Source organism: Oratosquilla oratoria, chromosome 11 (assembly GCF_046742065.1).
Source record: "Oratosquilla oratoria isolate Oo_2021 chromosome 11, ASM4674206v1, whole genome shotgun sequence".
Lineage (NCBI taxonomy): Eukaryota > Metazoa > Arthropoda > Malacostraca > Stomatopoda > Squillidae > Oratosquilla > Oratosquilla oratoria.
The window spans coordinates 58,849,639-58,869,976 of NC_134787.1; the positions used below are offsets into that span (position 1 = coordinate 58,849,639).

The following is a 20,338-nucleotide window of genomic DNA, read 5'->3' on the forward strand; positions in this document are numbered from 1 at the left end:
TCTGGCCCTTCAGGGAAGACCAGATCTTCTGTATCCACCCATCAACGGGCCTTGACACAAGAACCCTTCAGCACTCAATCTTCACGCGTTCAGACTATGGTCCGGATCCTCCTAAAGAAGGGTTTTCCCAGAGAAGTGGCAGAGGACATGTCCGCTCCTATTCGCTCTTCCTCAGCTAACCTTTACAAAGGGAAATGCAATGCCTTTGCAAAATGGTGCCACTCCAGGAAGTTAGTCCCAGATCGAGCCACCATTCCTGAGATCGCCTCCTTCCACTTCCTCAGGAAGTCCAAGAAGATCTCCCTCTCGGCAGTACAAGGCTATAGGGCAGCTCTAAATCAGGTGTTTTCTCTAAAGGGCATGGTCCTAGCCCTTTCACCGGAAATTTCCATGCTCTTCAGGCACTTCAAAGATCATGCCCCCCCAGGGAAATCAGTTCTCCTCCGCGGGATGTGGCATTAGTCCTGAACTCTCTGAGGGGTTCCCCTTACGAACCTCTCCGAGAGGCACATCTGAAGGTCCTCACCTAGAGGACAGTTTTTTCTGCTAGCCCTGGCATCTTCCAAGAGAGTAGGGGAGTTACATGCCATCTCTTATAGAGTCGCCCATTCCAAAGGATGGAAAGAGGTCTCCTTCACTTTCATGCCTCGATTCATTGCCAAAAACCAAGATCCTGCCAAATCCGACCCCAGATTCTGGTAATTTAGTGTTCCGTCCTTAAACGAATTTGCAGGGGGAGAATAGACTGAAACAGTTCTATGCCCGGTACGAGCCATCCGGACCTACCTCAAGAGAACCGAACATCTTCGACCAGAATTAAAGAGGTTGTTCATCTCTACTAAAGGTAGCCCATCACTAAGAATTCCATTTCTTACTGGACAATGGAAGTCATCCGCAGAGCCTGCGACATGAACCACACAGATTGTCCATGACCTGAGGGCAGTAGGGACCTCCCTAGTCATCAGAAAGAATCTGTCAGTCAACCAGGTTCTTCAAGCAGGTATATGGAAGAGCCAGAATACGTTCACTTCCTTTTACCTCAAAGAAGTTATGCGGGAATCTTTAGGGAACTTATCTTTGGGCCCCATAGTGGCCGCCCAAGAAGTCCTGAAAATGATATACCCCTCCTCAAGAGCACACAGCCGACCCTGACAACTCATCCAGGTTCTGGCTCGGCAACTGCAGGGATAACTTTCCAAAGTCCTTCTCATACTCTTACATTCCCTTACCTCACCCGTGGGCTCTCAAGCATTCCAAGGGAATCAATTCAAGCCCTTCAGTGGTACAAAAGTGATTATAACCTGTCTGTCTCCACTCCAGGGAACAGAAAGGGGTGCACTTCAAAGTGAGGGGAATGTATAGGGGTCTGGTCAACATAGTCTTAGCACACTAGATTTTCCTTACAGCGGTTTCCCAGGCTAGATAACAACTTCCTCCCCTCCTAAGTCCGAGTCTCCTATTGTAAGGAGTACCGAAGAGTTTGTATTCTTCGGAACAAATGCAATTTTCGCAGGAAAATTAATTTTTCCCTGATACAAACCTGAGGTACTCCTTACCTTTAACCACTTCAATACGGGACTTAAATCTCGCGGGCAGCAGCCAATGCCAGCCGTATGACGTAACGAAATAATATTCGCGTCATGAAATATAGTCGCCGCTTATATCGATCGTTCTCTCTCTCACCCGCGAATTTTGAAAACCACAGAGAATGGGATTTAGGGCGCATTTGGGAGAATGTAAAAACAGAGGGGCGACTACAATAAATATAATCAAGACGCCGATATGGCAGCGTCGCGAATCCACTTGCTCCTCATGACGCCTACGTGTGCGGCACCGTATGGAAGGGGTTAATGGCCCTCCTCAACCACCCCTCTAAACAGTTCCTTCTCCTTGCCTGACAAACCTTGTGCTTAATTCATACCTGGCTCAGAGAATGGTTATAGTGTGCGAGACTTGTGGTGGAGGGCAAGCCCCCCCCCCCCCTTGCCCCAATGGGGCCCCTTACTGAGGAAAAAATACATAAAATAAGAATCTTACTTGCAAACTACACATCCATAAATCTTAAAATTACCACTATGTCAGTGTTTCCCAAACTTTTCCAGTACGTGACTCCTTTCAGTAGCGTCAAACATACCATGACGCCCCGTTATAAGACTTCTGAAAACGTACTAATTTTCAATATCACAGATATTATCTTAAAATTTAAAAGCTTGATCACAACAGAATGAGCAATAATAAAAAAAAATTGATTAATGTTTATTAACATGGATTGATTTCATCATGTATCTCAATGAGATGGGTGCATTTGTTTTCTATACAAGCAAGTCAATACCCAGATCTGTGTGACTGAATGCATATACAGTTGAACCCTCCATGACCACCAGGAAAAGGCTAGTGACCTTTTTCAGGATCTTCACCCGTAGTTTGGGAACCCCTGCACTATCAAGATCATATTAACAAATAACTCCCCCATATAAATTAACATACTCATGTCTCAAAATCAACCATTATTTGGACACACTTCCTACAACTACCTTATACACTTACTGTATTACAATTCTATCATGTAATATTTCATTAATATTCGTAAGTATAATCAACTGATTGAAAGGATTGGGAGAGGAACATAGGGAGTAGTAAGGCAGATTTGTGAGGTTTTGGCAAGAGGTAATGATTTTTTTTTTTTCTTTTTAGATTTGGAAAAGGGTTATGATAAGGTTGACAGGAAGACACTATGGGAGGTATTGCAGTTATATGGGATTGGGGAAGGCTGTTAAAGACAGTCAAGAGTTTTATGAGAATAGCAGAGATTGTGTTAGGATTGGAAATAAAGAGAGCAAGTGTTTTGAGGTAGGGGTGGGGTTGCATCAGAGCTGTGTCATATCACCATGGTGATATGACACAGGACATGGACAGGGTGATGGGCTGGAATTCAAGATGGTTAGAGATTGTGAGGGGAAGTGGGAGGTGAGCCAGTTGTTGTTTGCAAATGATAATGCACTTGTGGTGGGGTCAGAGGGATTAACCCCTTCAATACGGGCCACATCGCACGTCTGGCAGCATTAGCTGCCAGATGTGCGATGTTGCGTCATAATACTCGCATTATAAAAAATAAAGTCACTGCTCTATCGCTCGTTCTCTTTCACCCGTGAATTTTGATAACCACAGAAAATATGATGAAGCCAGTTTACAGAGTATGGGGGTCACGCAGGTACGACTACAATAAATATAATCAAGACGCCAACGTCGGCATCCTCACATACCCACTTGCTCCTCATGATGCCTACGTAGGCGTCACCGTATGGAAGGGGTTAAGGCAGAAGACAAACACTAATGAATGTTGTGTGGTTCTTGACCACAATGTTGCCCCAAAAGTCCCTGACTGGATGTCACCAGTCAATACCCAAGTATGAACTATTTACATTCAATTAAAATAACTAATTCAAGTCATCCCTTATAAGAAGGAAAAGCTTTTGGTATAAAGATAGAATTCAAGTCTTGCTACAGTGCTTCTGACCCAGGGCAGTGGACAGGATGCAGGGATGACCCATCATCTAGGAGGTGCCAAGATAGAGGGAGGGAGGAGGGTGGAGGGAAGTGGAATATATAGGAAATGGAATGGGTGGGAGTGGTATATGTATGTACCAAGCTACCATTTGTACACATACCTGCTCATCACTTTCCTGAACTACCATATCATTAGCACTAGAGGAGCGGGACAAATGAAGGTGCCTTCTGGCTCCACCTGTAGCAGCACCTTCCCCACCAGCGATTGCATCCTCAGTGGGTGTTGTAGTAGTAGTAGCTGATGTCCCAACAGTTGCAACTGTGCCTGCAGTTGCCAATCCCACCTGTCCCTCCACAGTTGTACTTGGTTCATCACACTGGCTTGTTAATGCCTCAAGAAGATCATGAATCAACTGCTGAGGTTCTCCAGTGACGTTTATCACAGAGTTGCTAGTGCCGCTGCCACCAGCTAATAAAGCCGTTTTCCCACCAACACTTTTCATGAGAATGCTATCTTCACCTAGACAAAGAGAGAGGAAATCATTAATCATCCAAGATATCTACTTTGATGGCATACCCAATCCTGTTGCAAATGTCAGTGTGGTGTGGGTGCGTGTGGGTGTGTTTGGGTGCACGTGGGTGTGTGTGTGTTTGGGTGCACGTGGGTGTGTGTGTGTGTAGGTACACGTGTGTTCCTGTGTGTGCTTCTGGGTGCATGTGTGGGTATGGGTACATGTGTGTGTATATGTACGTATGTGAGAGTGTGAGTGAGTGTGAGTGTGAGTGTGTGTGTGTGTGTGAGACTGCAGAATTTACACTTACTATTGCCTGTGATGCTCCTCTTCAAGATCATATTGAGATCAATACGTAAACACTGCTGGGCAATATCCGTGAAGACCTCTGGATCTCTGCAGGCAGCTGGAGCCAACACTCTCAGAAGGTAGTGCAGCTCTTTCACACCAGACACTGTGCTATTGCTAGCTGAAGATCTAACAACCTAAAACACAAAACAAATTTATAATTTACCAGTTGCATACAATGAAGTTGTAATGAGAAATAACTTTTGAAAATATTCCTGGATACATCTGTAGCAACTACAAAACAACAGTATGATGACAAAATACTGGTTTCTCCAAATTTATGTCAATTGAAAATCTATAAGAAAAAGTAAACTACCATACCCTAACAATTACATTCTATAAGATAAAATTTTCCGAATGCAAATCATGTCCTCTCCAGTTGTATCTATTACTCCCCAACTGTAGACCAAATTCTGAGAGTCTGGTCTCTACTATGCACAAAATAACAAGTTTGTTCACCCTAAATAATAATTTTTCTCCAACCTGGCTCATAGTAAATCATCTACATTAGCATCAGCTATTTTAAGTTTCCTTGCAGTGTTTCCTGTGCAATACTGCATGTTTTTTAAGTTTCCAAATTGAAAATATATATATATATAATAATGATAATATACCAAGGGCTTTTTCCCCCTTACAAGGGAGGTAGCCATAGTCAATGGCATACATCTACTTCCACCCATTTCATGATAAAAAAAATATACAAATAAATAAAATAAATAAAAAACAATTGCAGTTCTTCTTCTTCCATCTTTGCTTCATTTTTTACTATGGCCTTCTCTAACAGCTTCCATGTCTGCACAATCAACTTCATTTGCATGTGACCTAATAGAGGTGTTCAAGTGGATCAAATGTTTTAACAAGGGTGATGTAAACAAGGTCATCATATTAAGATAACAGAGCAACACTTGCAGTAATGGATTTAAATTGGATAAATTTAGATTTAAGAAAGAAACAGGCAAGAACTGGTTTACTAATAGTGTGGTCAACAAATGAAATAGACTTAGTAACCATGTAGCAAGCTCTGAAACTATCGGTTGTTTTAAGAAACTGTTACGACAAATTTATGGATGGTGATGACAGGTGGTAATGGACAAGGAACTGCCTAGTGTAGGCCTTATGGTCTCTTACAGACTCTTTCATTCTTATGTTCACATTTCTGTTGTTCACTAGCACTAACTAGTAAAAAAATTCCAATGCTGATGCACTAAACGGACCCACAAATATACAAGATGTTTCTTTAATTAACTGATCAATTTTGCAAGTATATAAACCTGGCGACCAAAAAGAGCAAATCACCTTTTCCATTGTGTGGCGGAGTGTTTGTGGTTCTTCCATGACATGTCTCATGAGCAGTGATGCCAAGTTATTGAAGCCCCAAAATGCTGACGACTCCGTAAGGCTGAGCAGTGTCCGCACCCCACCAAGTTGGGCGAAGACCATGGCATGTTCCCAGGTCTGTGTGACTCTCAGGCACATCCTCATTAAAGCATGGAGCGTGTCAGGATCAACACCAAGTTTGATGAACCCAACACATGATCTGTGGCACAAAAACAAAATAGTAAATAATCTTTAATGTCTACTATCCCTCCTTTCTGCTATCCTTGGGATGAATCACTGATACCTGCTAGTAATGATCCTCCAAGATGGATGGACGGCAGAATCATCATTTAGATTCTCTTAAACCCTACCATATGTACCTTCTCCAAGTCAATGAAAACTTAATAATCATCCTTACCTTCTGCTAAATACTTCCCATTAAACTGTCATACAAATACTTCCTCTTCTAAACCCACACTGCTCTTCCACAATCACCCACTGTTCCCGTGAGCATGATGCTCACAGAATCTCTCTTTATAACACTGGTATTAGTTGATGCTTTGTTTTATTCTAGCTACTGCAGTTACCTAATTCATCCCTCTAATAGCAGTTCTATTCAACAAAGAATATTTCATTAGTTTCCAAGAACGAACACCCTCGGGAACAAACCTGACTAATGCATCCCTGTGGTGAGGTGTGAAACCCTCGATAACTTTAACCTCAGGAATATTGTTTGAACTACTGCTCTGATCTGTCTCTTCACATTCCATTTTTTCTTCTCCTGATGCAACATTACTCGACTCTGTGTTCTTGTTTTCTTCATCTTCCTCTACCTCTTTGTCTTTCTTAATTTCTTCAGGACTTTTTTCTTGTAGTTGTGCTGGCACTTCTGGATGCTTCAACTTCTTCTTATGCTCTGCCACCACTTTTTCATTGATGGTAACCATGACTGGCCGCCTGTTTCCCGACTCCTCATTGACCTTCATGAAAAAATACAGTCACAATATAACAACACCTGTAGCCTGTTGTGTACAAGTCAACTTCTTAATCATACAAAAATGTCTCCAAACCTATATGCCAAATATAAAGTGTGAACTTTGACCAGTGAGTGGTAGTAAAGTGGAACCACTCTTAATACTTGCTGTAACTCAAATAAGTCACCACATACATTACCAAATAAAACATATGTTTGGTGAACTAATTTAAGAGACAATAATAAAATGATTATGTAAAAATACACAATGAAAGGCATCATGTTTAGTCACATTATTTTAGCTTAGCCTTTATGTCAACTTGCACTGAGAGTTCAGGCCTAAACCAGAGTTATAAGCCTAAGATCTTTAAGCCTATTATGTCCCACATCATTTGCATACCATAATGCATTCAGTATACAGAAATTTGCATACCAAATTTATTCTATAAAGTTAATTTAACCCATGAACTCTACATTTCTGATGCAGAAACTATCAGAAATTCCGAGAGCTGAAAACCTCAAATATATAATTTGAAAAATTGAGATGAAAAGAAATCCCTTCAGGCTACTACATTAATATTTGTCCCCTTTTCCTTTCTAAAATGGAACTATACAAGTACTCCTCCAGTCCTCAGGTATATTACACTCCCCTCCTAAAGCACACATTTAATATCACTAACCAATCCACAAAAGACTAAGTGTCAGTCTCTAAGTTGCACTTTAAAGATGGATATGAGGTCGTTGAAGGATTTTGATGACAGGACGCAGGAAGAGAATTCCGACATTTGGTTCACATGACCACCATATGATGCCTATCATTGGTGCCACTTCATAAGGAAAATAGGCAAATACCTAGCACATTTATACACTCCACCAACAAAAATGAAGATATGAACAAGTTTTTCAAAGAACTTTTAATTTGCTGAATCTCATCAACATTAGCTATTCTTGAATTATTTTTCCAGGTCTTTCGTTTATCAGTCTCTTAAAGTGACCAAGACGACATTCTAATTTCGAAATCCAAAAAATTTACCTGAACCATAGAATGAAACTGGATTGTGTATTTCCTCCTTCCACTGATGATACGAACACTGCTATCTCCATTCCAGTAAGCATCATCTATTGTCTTGTTATTGCCAGCTGTATAGGCACACCACTTTAGGGTGCTCATATCAAACCATTTCCATATGTGACTACAAACCTGTCAAAGTGCAAAACATGTGATTATCTCAAGCCTAGCCTAGATTACTTATAAACATCAATATTAAAACATGGAAGGGGGCAGTACCTTAGCATATGTGAAAAACATGAAAATAGGTCTAGTCACATCATTCCATTCCACTTAGCATCCTTTAATATCACACAGGGAGAAAATGTGGGAGTATTTAATCCTCTGCCACAGGAAAACAACAAAACACACACTTTCCTGACTTCACTAAGAGGAAGATTCAGTCACCATATGAAAATGAGAGTACATTTCTTAAGAGGATGCCTGAATACGTGGTGACAAGAATGTGAGCAGAAATTAAACCAGTATAGGTGAATGAAATCAATAAACCCAGAAAAGCTCGTGTTTCAAGATGTCAAACATGCAAAATTGTGTGGTTGATGAGTTGGCAGAGTACAAATTAGGGCAACAACTTATTCCATAAGAGAGCTACACAAATGCAATTTTCATAGTTTTACACTGAAGTAAATGGGACAAGCATGATGGAAGTCAGGTGTGGGTATATCGTGCATAAATAGATTAATGAGTGTAGGGGATAGAACCAAGCCCTGTGGTACTCTATTTTTAAAGTTTCTGGTGTGCAAGGAGTGGTCATTATATGACCCACCATCTTTTGGTATTATTGTGCGTGTCAGTGTTATATAATTTGTTTGTGAAATTATGATGGGGGCATCAAAAGCACAATATAGCCACACCTGACACCTCAGAAATACACATATGTTCTTACGCACCAACCTCCAGAAGCACATCCATAATCATATCACTAACTGCTCCATCAACATAGTGAAAGAAAATTCATTGCTGCATGCCAGACCCCCTGATATCCATCCCTCTGAATCCTCTCCCCCGAAAGGACAAAGTCCATCTGGCCATAGTGCAATGCTGTCACCATTCAGCCCCTCTAAACTACCAGAAGAGGCTGGATAACAGTAGACAACTGTCCAGGATATAACTTTTCACCCCATACAAAACATAATGGAAGATTGCATTGTACACAATCACGCAAGCCAACAAGACAACATACACTCTATAAAGGATCTGATGGAAAAACCCTGTTCCACCCATGGCATTCCTCAGAGACAGGACTGCTAGGCCGTAGTCTAGGGAACGATAACAAGTGAAATGACTAAGGATGCTGCTCCCTTGTGCCTAACCTCATTTTGTAGGTAACTGCTAATTCACCAAATAATCTGAATTCACTTTCTGAAAACATGTTCACGATTTACCTACCTTCTGTACAGCTGACCTTCTTTTGGTAGCAACAGATAGCTTTTCATATAAATCTAACAAAAGAAGAGCTGGGGATAGCCATTTAGGAGTTATACCACTTTCTTCCTTCTCCTTCTCCTTCTCTTTGTCCTTTTCTTTATCTTTGGTGGTGGGGAGTGTGGGTCCAACCAGGACAGAAGCCTGAGAGACTGGGAGCTGCTGTTGTTGAGTAGGTGTGGTGCTTGCAGAGGAAGAGGTAGTGGCAGGTGGAGAGATCAAACGTGGTGGAGCTGCTGACATGGTCGTCTGGGTCAAGGTCAGCAGGTGTGTCAGTCCGTGCACTAAACCCTCTGTCTCCATCACCATTGCACAGCCACTCTTCATTTCCTATATAAAGAAAACACAAACCAGGGTTGCAATAAAATGTAAACGGAAAAAATCTAACACACTCACACACATGCATACATTCAGGCATATATGCACACATGCATACTGTACGTGTAAGAAAGTTACTGCCAAACAACTGCAAAACTATATTGAAAAGTTTCAGTATACCAGTCAGCAATTCAGGTTGTGAAATTTGTACCTTCCCAAGAAACTTACCTCGAACAGTAAAGTAACTAAATGAAGCCTGACAGCAAACTTTACAGCCAGTTCAGAAGTGCACAGCTTGTCAAGAGTTTCATGAGTGGCACTCTGTCCTGCTACTGCCGTCAGATCTGCCACCTGATCACTCATCTGCCAAGTAGTAAAATTCGCTCTTAACACACTAATATTCATGACAATCACAGATATGACATGAAGTTGAAAGTAATTTGTTTCTCACCTTAATTCCGTTTCATTCCATAAAAACGGTTTAATGCATACCTGCTTTATGAGCTTTGTAAGCATTTTATCTCTCCACTGTGTACCATTTCTTGAGACACATGTAGTGATGAGTTCACAAACTTTGTACACCATCTGAGGCTGCATGTCAAGTTGATTGAGACAGCCATCCAAAACTCCATCCGTAAACTTGTCTAAATTGAAAAGTGATTAAAATCATTAACATTTCTAAATCCCAACTTTCTTTTTTATCCACTACATTAACCAAAATATATTGATTATTCAATCACTATGTCAAAACTAAATAGTAAACAACACCCTTCCTCACCAAGTACACTCTTTGGCAATGGTTCATCATCATTCAACTCCGATAGTGACTGTCCAGAAGGTCCTGCTTTACTTCCTTCCTTCTTGTGATGTCCTTGTTGGCCACCGGCTCCCTGGACATTTTCACCCAATGACATAGCAATGGCCTGCAACATTTGGTCCTCCTCAGATAGTTCCATATCCCCACCAACAGCACCTGAGCCAATGCTCTGAAAGATAGCAAACCTTTCGTATTTAACAGTGACTTGTGAAAAGAAAACTTATATAACTTCTGGTACTTGCCAGTTATTCTAGGCTTGTTCTATAATAAAATGAAATTTGTACACACAGGATGTACATTACTACCTGGTCATTCAGTGGGCTTGTTAGGAGGAATTCTGTGGCCTGTTCAAGGGTATGTGCCTGTGTAAGGGCATCAACACAACGTTCCCTTGCAAATCCCATATCCATCAAAGCCTGAAGATGTTGCTGGTTTACTTCAGGATCTGGGGGTCTTGCAGGGGTAGCACCAGGTTCTGCAGGCTCTGTGGTTTCTTTTTCTTTAGACACTTTCTCCTGTATAATTGTCTCTCCTTTCAGTATGTAACACAAGATGATCAGTACTGATTCTGATATCCTCACCCCATAGTTCTTCAAAGGCTTCTTGTTCCAAAGTTTCATGACAGCTTCAAAGGCAATCTGAAATTAGCAGGATCATCATTATTAAACACATACAACACAATCTTCTCGTCAAATCGACATCTAGCTTAAGAAAATGCATGAAGCACAGCATAAAATGTATGAAGCATAGCATACCTTCTGTATATGTATCAAAAACTTCAGTGGTACGAAGGGTACATATCCTGACTGTGACGACTTGGCAGGCAGGGCATGGGGTGAATCTAACATAGCCTTGGGATTGACCAACCGTTCCAAAAGGAACAACCATGTATCCAAGAACTCTCCTGTGCCCTCAGGCAGTTCTCCAGATTCCAAACCATCTTCAGGTGGTATCTTTTGCCCCCCAGTTATGGCCCAGTAAAAGGTGTCAAAGAACGCTGCAAAAGTTTTGTAAAACAGAACTTTGTACTATCAAGTAGACAGGTAGTTCACATTCTCTAACAAGAAAAACTAGTTGAAACATAAGCTATCAATGCTGTAAGCGGACAATAAACAATATCATCATGTAGCAGGGTAGCTTATCCCATCCAGCAACGAAAACAGTTACGCTACAAAGTCCTCTGTAAGGAGCTCAGTCATAGCCTTCCGATGGGAGAAGTTTGCAACATTAAACCATATCACAAATTATCACAACACTTGTATTAATATATGAAAACTCACCTTTAAGTCCTTGTGAGGAAGCAAAGTACTGCAGCATAAGATGATATGGCATCTTCTTATCATCAAACAGCATTGGGTTTGTAAACCTAACTGAGCATATTAGGAAGGTTAACCTGAACTTGGGCAGAGGAGATGATGGAGGTGGTGTCCAAGACAAACCAGCATGAAGCAATTTTGCAAGAGCAGCTGCAACTGCTCTGGCTGATACTGATGGAGCAGCAAGTGGAGGAACAACTTGCTGACCTCGTCGTTGTCTCAGTGGTGAGCCAACACAAAGCTGTAGATGTAAAAAACAAAAGATCCTGTACTCATTTTTTCACAAACTTTAACCTGTATAGCGTCAACGGCATTAATACACCACAGCATTGAACTAGCTCGAGCATGAACAGCATTCATTTAACACCACCACAGATGTCATAGCAGCTGCTTCTGAACAAACTGGCTTGGGCAAGCTTTGTGGTTTCCATACATCCCCACAAGACATGACAATTCTACACAGTGGTTGGAGCCAAGGGGATGGGGGAAGGGAGGATGAGGTAAAAAGAGGCAAAAAAGGTGCAGAATCTGACTTTCATTGAAGATGCTAAACTGCCCTAGATGAACCCACCACACAGAAGACAAAACACCTTTCTACAATGCCCCACACTAATAATCACTAGACAATACATTTTCCCTAAGTGGCTTACTGTCCCTCACAGAGGCTGTTGCCAATGACCTGATAGCCGCAGGTTTTCTGTAAGAGACTAGGGGCAACGTACTGACCGATTTCCCTTCTATCTTAGCTCCTTGTGTATGAAGGGCCATCCCAGCCCTTTCTCATTGCCCAGGTTAGAAGCAATGCAGCTTGACAGCACACCCACAGCAGGGCCCAAGAGCCTATGTTGGTTTGCCTTCTGCATTTACATGGCGACCCTCTATCCTATCCCCTCACATTAATCAAACTGTAAAATAAAAGTTTACCATACCTTAACCAGTAGTCCAAACAGCTCTGCCAAAGCCTTGCCTAGTCTCGATGCTGATGAAAGTAACTGTTTTATCAATTTCATTTGATGTTGTGAAGCAGAGTTCTGTTGTTGTGGTCCTGTTGTTGTCATGGATCCTTCAGCTGGAGTAACAGGTGCTTCTGTGCTAGCGCTACCTTCACCTTCAGTTACTTCCATGGCCACTGCATCACTTCTGACACCTTCTTCAGGCTGTAAAGGATATAAATGTAATAATTACATTTACCTCTAAATGAAAAAAGCAATAGCCAAAACTTTAAGGCCAAAAAGCTGTGAAACATATCAATTTACAATTACCACGAAGAACCCACAGTCGGAATAAAAGGAAACTTAGAAGAAAGTATAACTTCTATATTTCGGCTAATAGCTATAGCCCTCTTCAGGGCTATAGCTATTAGCCAAAATATAGAAGTTATACTTTCTTCTAAGTTTCCTTTTATTCCGACTATGGGTTCTTCATGATTATTATTTACAAATGTGCCCATACATTTTTGTCTAAGTGATATCAATTTACCTTTACATCTGGAGGGAGGAGTTTATCTGTATCTTCTTTTCCAAAGAGACAGCCTGCTGGAAGAGCATCATCAGAACATAAGGCTAATAAAACGGTGGACTCCCACACCAAAGACGTGTACAACTGTGTGAGGCCATTGAGAACCTTCAATCCAAGCTCAGTTCCCCATTGATTGATGGACACCTGTCTGATTTCTGTCTGCCCTGTTCTGCACACATGTACAAGCATCATTATATAGGCATGAACTGCTGCCAGAGTATGCAGAAGTGGTGTGGCTTGAGGAGACGAGGTTGCTTCTGCTGGATTCAAAGCTGATGCCAACTCGCGCAAGAGAACTGATCCCCCTGGTGCTGGCAGAGGTTCATGGAGTGGAGCAAGAGCCTCCAATTTTTCATTAAGACACATGAGGCCTCTTTGTAAAACCCCATTCTCATGGGCAAGGTTCTGAAAATACACATGATTTAAAGTGTGTGTGGTCATCAGTTGAATTATTGCTCAGGATGGCATCAAGAAACTTCATAATATAAGCACAGGTATAAGCATTTTCACAACATAAATACTTCCATTACTTACTAAGATGGACTTGCATACTGATGCAACAGATTGGCAAGCCTGAGAAACTGGAAACTCTATTGGAAGATTAGGAAGTCCTAGTATACCCAGCAGAGGAACCAGGCCTTTCTGGTTCACAAACTCCTTACAGTGGTCATCAGTTGAATTATTGCTTAGGATGGCATCAACAAACTTCATAACATTAAGAACATAGTCTACTAGAGGAACTGGACGCTTCTCATTCTCTGTTTCTGGAGGAACATCTTCCCTAGCACCACTTGCGGTTGCTCCTCCTCCTGTCTGTTCCTCCTCTTCATCTTCCTCTTCGTCACTCGAGTTGTCATTTGTGTTTCTGCAACAAACACTAATTTTGTATTCTTTTCTGCACTTAATGATTTAAAATATCTCTGTACTTATATTAAAGTTCTTACCTCTACCCACCCTGCCCATGCCCACCCCACACAATGTGTGTGTGTGTGTGTGTGTGTGTGTGTATATATATATATATATATATATATTACAAAGGATTACAAAGCCGGAGCATGCCGACAGGAGACCTTTTGGTCCATATCTAGGTCATATGCAAAAAAAAAGTCCTAATAATAACAAATAAATAAATAAAAACTATAATAATGTAAGTATCAAATAAAATACATAAACGCATAGGCACAGTCAAACAACAAACAGGTAAATACATACATACATACATACATACATATACCAAGGCTTTTTCCCCCTTCCAAGGGAGGTAGCCAAAAAGGGAAAGGCATAAAAACACTCCCACCCATTTCATCCCCAAATACACTCCACACCCCTCCCACCCTTCCTCTCATCTGAGCACCTCCTGGATGACGGGTCATCCCTGCACCCTGCCCACCGCCCTGGGTCAGAAGCAGTGTCGCAAGACACAGTACATCCACAGCAAGGCCGCTTCATTTAATCGGCGACCCCCCCTCTCCGTCCCCCTTTGCATATAAGGCGAGGACGGGGAGAAATCCCTTCGGGCTGCGTCAAAATTTACTCACACATACTACCCCACCCCACCCCCCGCCCATTCCTCCTCATGCAGTCACAACATCATCCATATACAACCATTCTCCACTCACCTCTGTCTTCCGTCCTCTCCCTTCCTTCCTCAACAGACATTCCCCTCTTCCCCAAAGCCCCCTTCACCCCATCCATCCACCTCATCCTAGGATGTCCCCTCATGTTCACTCCCTCCACATCTGCCTTCCATACCTCTTTTACTAGTCTTTCTTCACTCATTCTTTCCATGTGTCCAAACCATCCTAATATTCTTTCATCAACCCTATCTCCCAAATACTTTTTCACCCCTGTTTTCCTCCTCACCTCCTCATTTCTCACTCTATCCAGCCTAGTAACCCCCACCATACTTCTCAGACACCTCATCTCAAACACATTCAAACTCCTTCTCTCTTCTTCTCTTATGTTCCACGTTTCTGCCCCATACAGTGCTGTTGGCACAATCACTCCTTCATACAGTCTCCTCTTCGCATCCATTCCCAAATGTCTATTCCTCATTACACTCTTTAATCCACCAAGGCATTTACTCGCTTCTCTCAATCTACATTCTACCTCCACCTTCACTCCACCTTTTCCTGCTACACTTGCACCCAAGTATCTAAAACTATCCACTTCCTCCAGTCACTCTCCCTTAATGTTCACTTCCAGTCTACTGCCACTTTCACCCCTTGTACATCTCATCACCTTACTTTTACCCACATTTATCTTAAAGCTTTCTTCTATCACATACTCTCCCAAACTCTGCCACCAGCTTCCTCAATCCCTCCTCTGACCCTGCCACAAGCGCAGTGTCGTCCGCAAACAACAGCTGGCTCACCTCCCACTTTTCTCCATTTTCTTTAACCATCTCCAATCCCTGACTCACTACCCTAGCATTCACCTCTCGCACCACCCCATCCATGTATAAGTTGAACAGCCAGGGCGACATCACGCATCCTTGACGAAGTCCCACCTTTACTTCAAACCACTCACTCTCTCCATTTCTAATCCTAACACATGCTCTACTACTCTCATAAAAACTCTTAACAGCTCCCAAAAGCTTTCCTCCTATCCCATAAATCTGCATAACCTCCCACAGTGCCTTTCTGTCTACCCTATCATAAGCCTTTTCCAGATCCATAAAAGCCCAAAAAACATCCTTCCCCTTTCCTATAGCTTTCTCGCATATCTGTCTTACCACAAAGATCTGATCTACACAACCTCTACCCGTCCTAAATCCACACTGTTCCTCACCAATTACTCCTTCTGTTCCTCTCCTAATCCTCTCAATCAAAATCCTCCCATAAGCCTTCCCTACTACACTCAACAGGCTAATCCCTCTGAAATTACTACATTCACACTTGTCCCCTTTTCCCTTGTAAAGAGGAACTATACAGGCACTACTCCAGTCCTCCGGTACTCTACCCTCTCTCCAGCAAACATTAAAGGTAAATAGTAAATAATAATAAATTGACATATAACTAATGATAAATGAGAATCAAACAAATGATAACAAAACAAAAACAAATAATATAAAATAAATTATAATCATTACAGCATCTTGCTTAGGTGTTTATCTAAATGATTTTTAAAGCTTCGAACTGAACTACATTGCACTGCCTCTGCAGGAAGTTTATTCCATTCATTAACTACACGGTTGGCGAAGTTGTTTCTACCCACTTCCAAATTGAATCTATTTCTGGACAGTTTGAGACCATTGTTTCTTGTCTGATCCTCATTCACTGTGAAAATTTTGTCACTTTTGATGTCAATTCCCTTTAGAATTATAAAGACCTGTATCAAGTCACCTCTGAGTCTACGCTTTTTTAGGGAAAACAGATTCATATGTTTTAGTCGATTGTCTTTATGATATATTTTTTATATTTGGAATCCGTTTTGTGGCTCACCGTTGTACTTTTTCCAATCTGTCAATGGGGGAAAAGAATACTGCCACCAAGTTTCCCACTTGGATCGTAAGAGGCGAGAAAAAAGGGACGGGGAGAGGGACTAGGCATCCTTCTCCCTGTAGCCCCACGGGGCACACATCCTAAAGAGAAAAGTGAAGGCATAAGGGGTGCTGGAGGGCCTCGGGCAAGCACCCTAAGGTTTGGGTCTTTTAATGTGCGTGGATGTGGTACAGATGAGAGTAAAAGGGAGGAGATAGGTAGTATGTTTGTGAGAAGAAAGATGGATGTGTTGGCTTTGAGTGAAACTAAGTTGAAAGGGAAGGGTGAGTGTAAGTTTGGGAGTGTAAGTGGGAGGTTATCAGGAGTGAAGAGAGGGCGAGGGAGGGAAGGGGTGGCTATTCTAGTAAGTGAGGAGATAGGTAAACGTGTAGTGGAGTGGAAGGAGGTTTCCTCAAGGATAATGTGGATGAAGGTGAAACTGGGAAAGGAGATGTGGGTCTTTGTAAATGCATAGGGGCCTGGCAGTGAAAAGAGCGTGGAAGAAAGGGAGGCCTTTTGGATAGATTTAAATGAGTGCATAGAGGGTTTAGGAAGAAATGTCAATGTAATAGTACTGGGAGACCTTAATGCTAGGGTAGGAAATGGTCCATGGAGTTCCAGGAAAGAATCGTAGTGGAGAGTTGATGGTGGAAATGTGTCTAGAAAGAGAGTTGATGATAGCAAATACAGTGTTTCGGAAGAAAGTCAAGCATAAGTACACATGGGAGAGGGTGGTGGAGGGAAGGGTGGTAGATAGAGCGCTAATGGATTATGTAGTGGTAAATAGGATTATGATAGGAAGAGTTAAGGATGTACATGTGCTAAGGGGAGAGGGTGGGGGAATATCAGATCATTTTTTGGTGGAAGGTAAGCTGAGAGTGGAGGATAGATGGAGAAAGAGGAAAGGGACAAAAGGTAGGGAGGTTCTTAGAGTGAACTCCTTGAATGAAAGGGAAAAGGAGAAGGAGTACGAAAAGAAGCTGAAGGAGGAGTGGGAGGGAGTAAAGGATGGAGTAGAGATGGGTGTGGAGGGGGAATGGGGATGGTTCAAGGAGGGAGTCCTAAAGTGTGCAAGGATGGTGTGTGGAACAAGAAGGACAGGGGGAAATAGAAGAAAGGGTAGTGAATGGTGGGATGAGGAAACAAAGAAGGTTGTAGAAGAGAAGAAGCGAGCATTCACAGATTGGTTACAAAAGAGGACAGGGGAGTCATATGAGACGTACAAAGAAAAGAAAAGAGAAGTAAAGCAAAAGGTAAAGGAGGCAAAGAGGAGAGCAGATGTAAAATGGGGTAGGAGTATGACAGAAAATTTTGAAAGTAATAAAAAGATGTTTTGGAAAGAAATAAAGAGAGGAAGAGGAGGCGAATCAAGTAGAGAAGAAAAGGTGAAAGGTACAGATGGAGAGATGATAATGGAAGAGATGGCAGTAAGGGGAAGATGGGCAGAATATTTTAGGGAGTTGCTAAATGTGAAGGAGGATAGGGAAGGAAAGATAGCTGCAGTGGGAAATGCGAAGAAAATGAGAGTGATGAGTGAGGAGAATGGAGGAGAAATAAGGAAGGATGAGGTGAAGGCAGTTGTAAAGATGATGAAAGCAGGTAAGGCACCTGGTCTGGATGGATGCCATGCAGAATGTCTGAAAAAGGGAGGTTCAGTGATGGTGGACTGGTTGGTGAGGTTATTTAATGTTTGCTGGAGAGAGGGTAGAGTACCGGAGGACTGGAGAAGTGCCTGTATAGTTCCTCTTTACAAGGGAAAAGGGGACAAGTGTGAATGTAGTAGTTTCAGAGGGATTAGCCTGTTAAGTGTAGTAGGGAAGGCTTATGGGAGGATCTTAATTGAGAGGATTAGGAGAGGAACAGAAGGAGTAATTGGTGAGGAACAGTGTGGATTTAGGACAGGTAGAGGTTGTGTAGATCAGATCTTTGTGGTAAGACAGATATGTGAGAAAGCTATAGGAAAGGGGAAGGATGTTTTTTGGGCTTTTATGGATCTGGATAAGGCTTATGATAGGGTAGACAGAAAGGCACTGTGGGAGGTTATGCAGATTTATGGGATAGGAGGAAAGCTTTTGGGAGCTGTCAAGAGTTTTTATGAGAGTAGTAGAGCTTGTGTCAGGATTAGAAATGGAGAGAGTGAGTGGTTTGAAGTAAAGGTGGGACTTCGTCAAGGATGTGTTATGTCGCCCTGGCTGTTCAACTTATACATGGATGGGGTGGTGCGAGAGGTGAATGCTAGGGTAGTGGGTCAGGGATTGGAGATGGTTAAAGAAAATGGAGAAAAGTGGGAGGTGAGCCAGCTGTTGTTTGCGGACGACACAGCGCTTGTGGCAGGGTCAGAGGAGGGATTGAGGAAGCTGGTGGCAGAGTTTGGGAGAGTATGTGATAGAAGAAAGCTGAAGATAAATGTAGGTAAAAGTAAGGTGATGAGATGTACAAGGGGTGAAAGTGGCAGTAGACTGGAAGTGAACATTAAGGGAGAGCGACTGGAGGAAGTGGATAGTTTTAGATACTTGGGTGCAAGTGTAGCAGGAAAAGGTGGAGTAAAGGTGGAGGTAGAATGTAGATTGAGAGAAGCGAGTAAATGCCTTGGTGGATTAAAGAGTGTAATGAGGAATAGACATTTGGGAATGGATGCGAAGAGGAGACTGTATGAAGGAGTGATTGTGCCAACAGCACTGTATGGGGCAGAAACGTGGAACATAAGAGAAGAAGAGAGAAGGAGTTTGAATGTGTTTGAGATGAGGTGTCTGAGAAGTATGGTGGGGGTTACTAGGCTGGATAGAGTGAGAAATGAGGAGGTGAGGAGGAAAACAGGGGTGAAAAAGTATTTGGGAGATAGGGTTGATGAAAGAATATTAGGATGGTTTGGACACATGGAAAGAATGAGTGAAGAAAGACTAGTAAAAGAGGTATGGAAGGCAGATGTGGAGGGAGTGAACATGAGGGGACGTCCTAGGATGAGGTGGATGGATGGGGTGAAGGGGGCTTTGAGGAAGAGGGGAATGTCTGTTGAGGAAGGAAGGGAGAGGACGGAAGACAGAGGTGAGTGGAGAATGGTTGTATATGGATGATGTTGTGATTGCATGAGGAGGAATGGGCAGGGGGTGGGGGGTGGGTAGTATGTGTGAGTAAATTTTGACGCAGCCCGAAGGGATTTCTCCCCGTCCTCTCCTTATATGCAAGGGGGGACGGAGAGGGGGGGTCGCCAATTAAATGAAGCGGCCTTGCTGTGGATGTGCTGTGTCTTGCGACACTGCTTCTGACCCAGGGCGGTGGGCAGGGTGCAGGGATGACCCGTCATCCAGGAGGTGCTCAGATGAGAGGGAGGGTGGGAGGGTGGGAGGGGTGTGGAGTGTGTGTAGGGATGAAATGGGTGGGAGTGTTTTTATGCCTTTCCCTTTTTGGCTACCTCCCTTGTAAGGGGGAAAAAGCCTTGGTATATGTATGTATGTATGTATGTATGTATATATATATATATATATATACATACACACACACACACACACAAATATACCCATGTATCAGAATGCTTCTTACCCTTGTATGCAAGTTGGCTGAATCATATCAAACATCCATCCCACACCCATCCTACTCCATTTGTTGTCCCTTCAATCTTAGTATTTTATAAAAGCAGGGTCATTCCTGTCCCCTGCCACAGTGTTCAGGTCAATGGCAAGACATAAGGACTCCTCTATCCTTTACTACTGCCTATCTTGGTATTCTTTCTCTCTCC

The 20,338-nt window shown here is 42.4% G+C and overlaps 1 protein-coding gene across 6 annotated transcripts in view; it reads right to left on the reverse strand.

Moving 5' to 3' along the window:
• HUWE1 (HECT, UBA and WWE domain containing E3 ubiquitin protein ligase 1) overlaps window positions 1-20,338 on the reverse strand; it is a 98,872-nt gene that overhangs the window by 51,664 nt on the left and 26,870 nt on the right. For 3 of the 6 annotated variants that reach the window (XM_076192956.1, XM_076192953.1, XM_076192954.1), the window contains exons 15-29: window positions 13,655-13,997; window positions 13,082-13,525; window positions 12,532-12,759; window positions 11,567-11,843; window positions 11,042-11,283; window positions 10,592-10,924; window positions 10,248-10,455; window positions 9,962-10,113; window positions 9,698-9,832; window positions 9,116-9,481; window positions 7,691-7,858; window positions 6,354-6,664; window positions 5,664-5,904; window positions 4,330-4,504; window positions 3,669-4,027 (exon numbers count right to left, since the gene is read on the reverse strand). In XM_076192956.1, the coding sequence (XP_076049071.1) occupies window positions 3,669-4,027; window positions 4,330-4,504; window positions 5,664-5,904; window positions 6,354-6,664; window positions 7,691-7,858; window positions 9,116-9,481; window positions 9,698-9,832; window positions 9,962-10,113; window positions 10,248-10,455; window positions 10,592-10,924; window positions 11,042-11,283; window positions 11,567-11,843; window positions 12,532-12,759; window positions 13,082-13,525; window positions 13,655-13,997 (3,982 nt within the window). The remainder of the gene's footprint in view (window positions 1-3,668; window positions 4,028-4,329; window positions 4,505-5,663; window positions 5,905-6,353; window positions 6,665-7,690; window positions 7,859-9,115; window positions 9,482-9,697; window positions 9,833-9,961; window positions 10,114-10,247; window positions 10,456-10,591; window positions 10,925-11,041; window positions 11,284-11,566; window positions 11,844-12,531; window positions 12,760-13,081; window positions 13,526-13,654; window positions 13,998-20,338) is intronic. The other 3 variants (XM_076192957.1, XM_076192955.1, XM_076192958.1) reach the window with 2 other exon arrangements.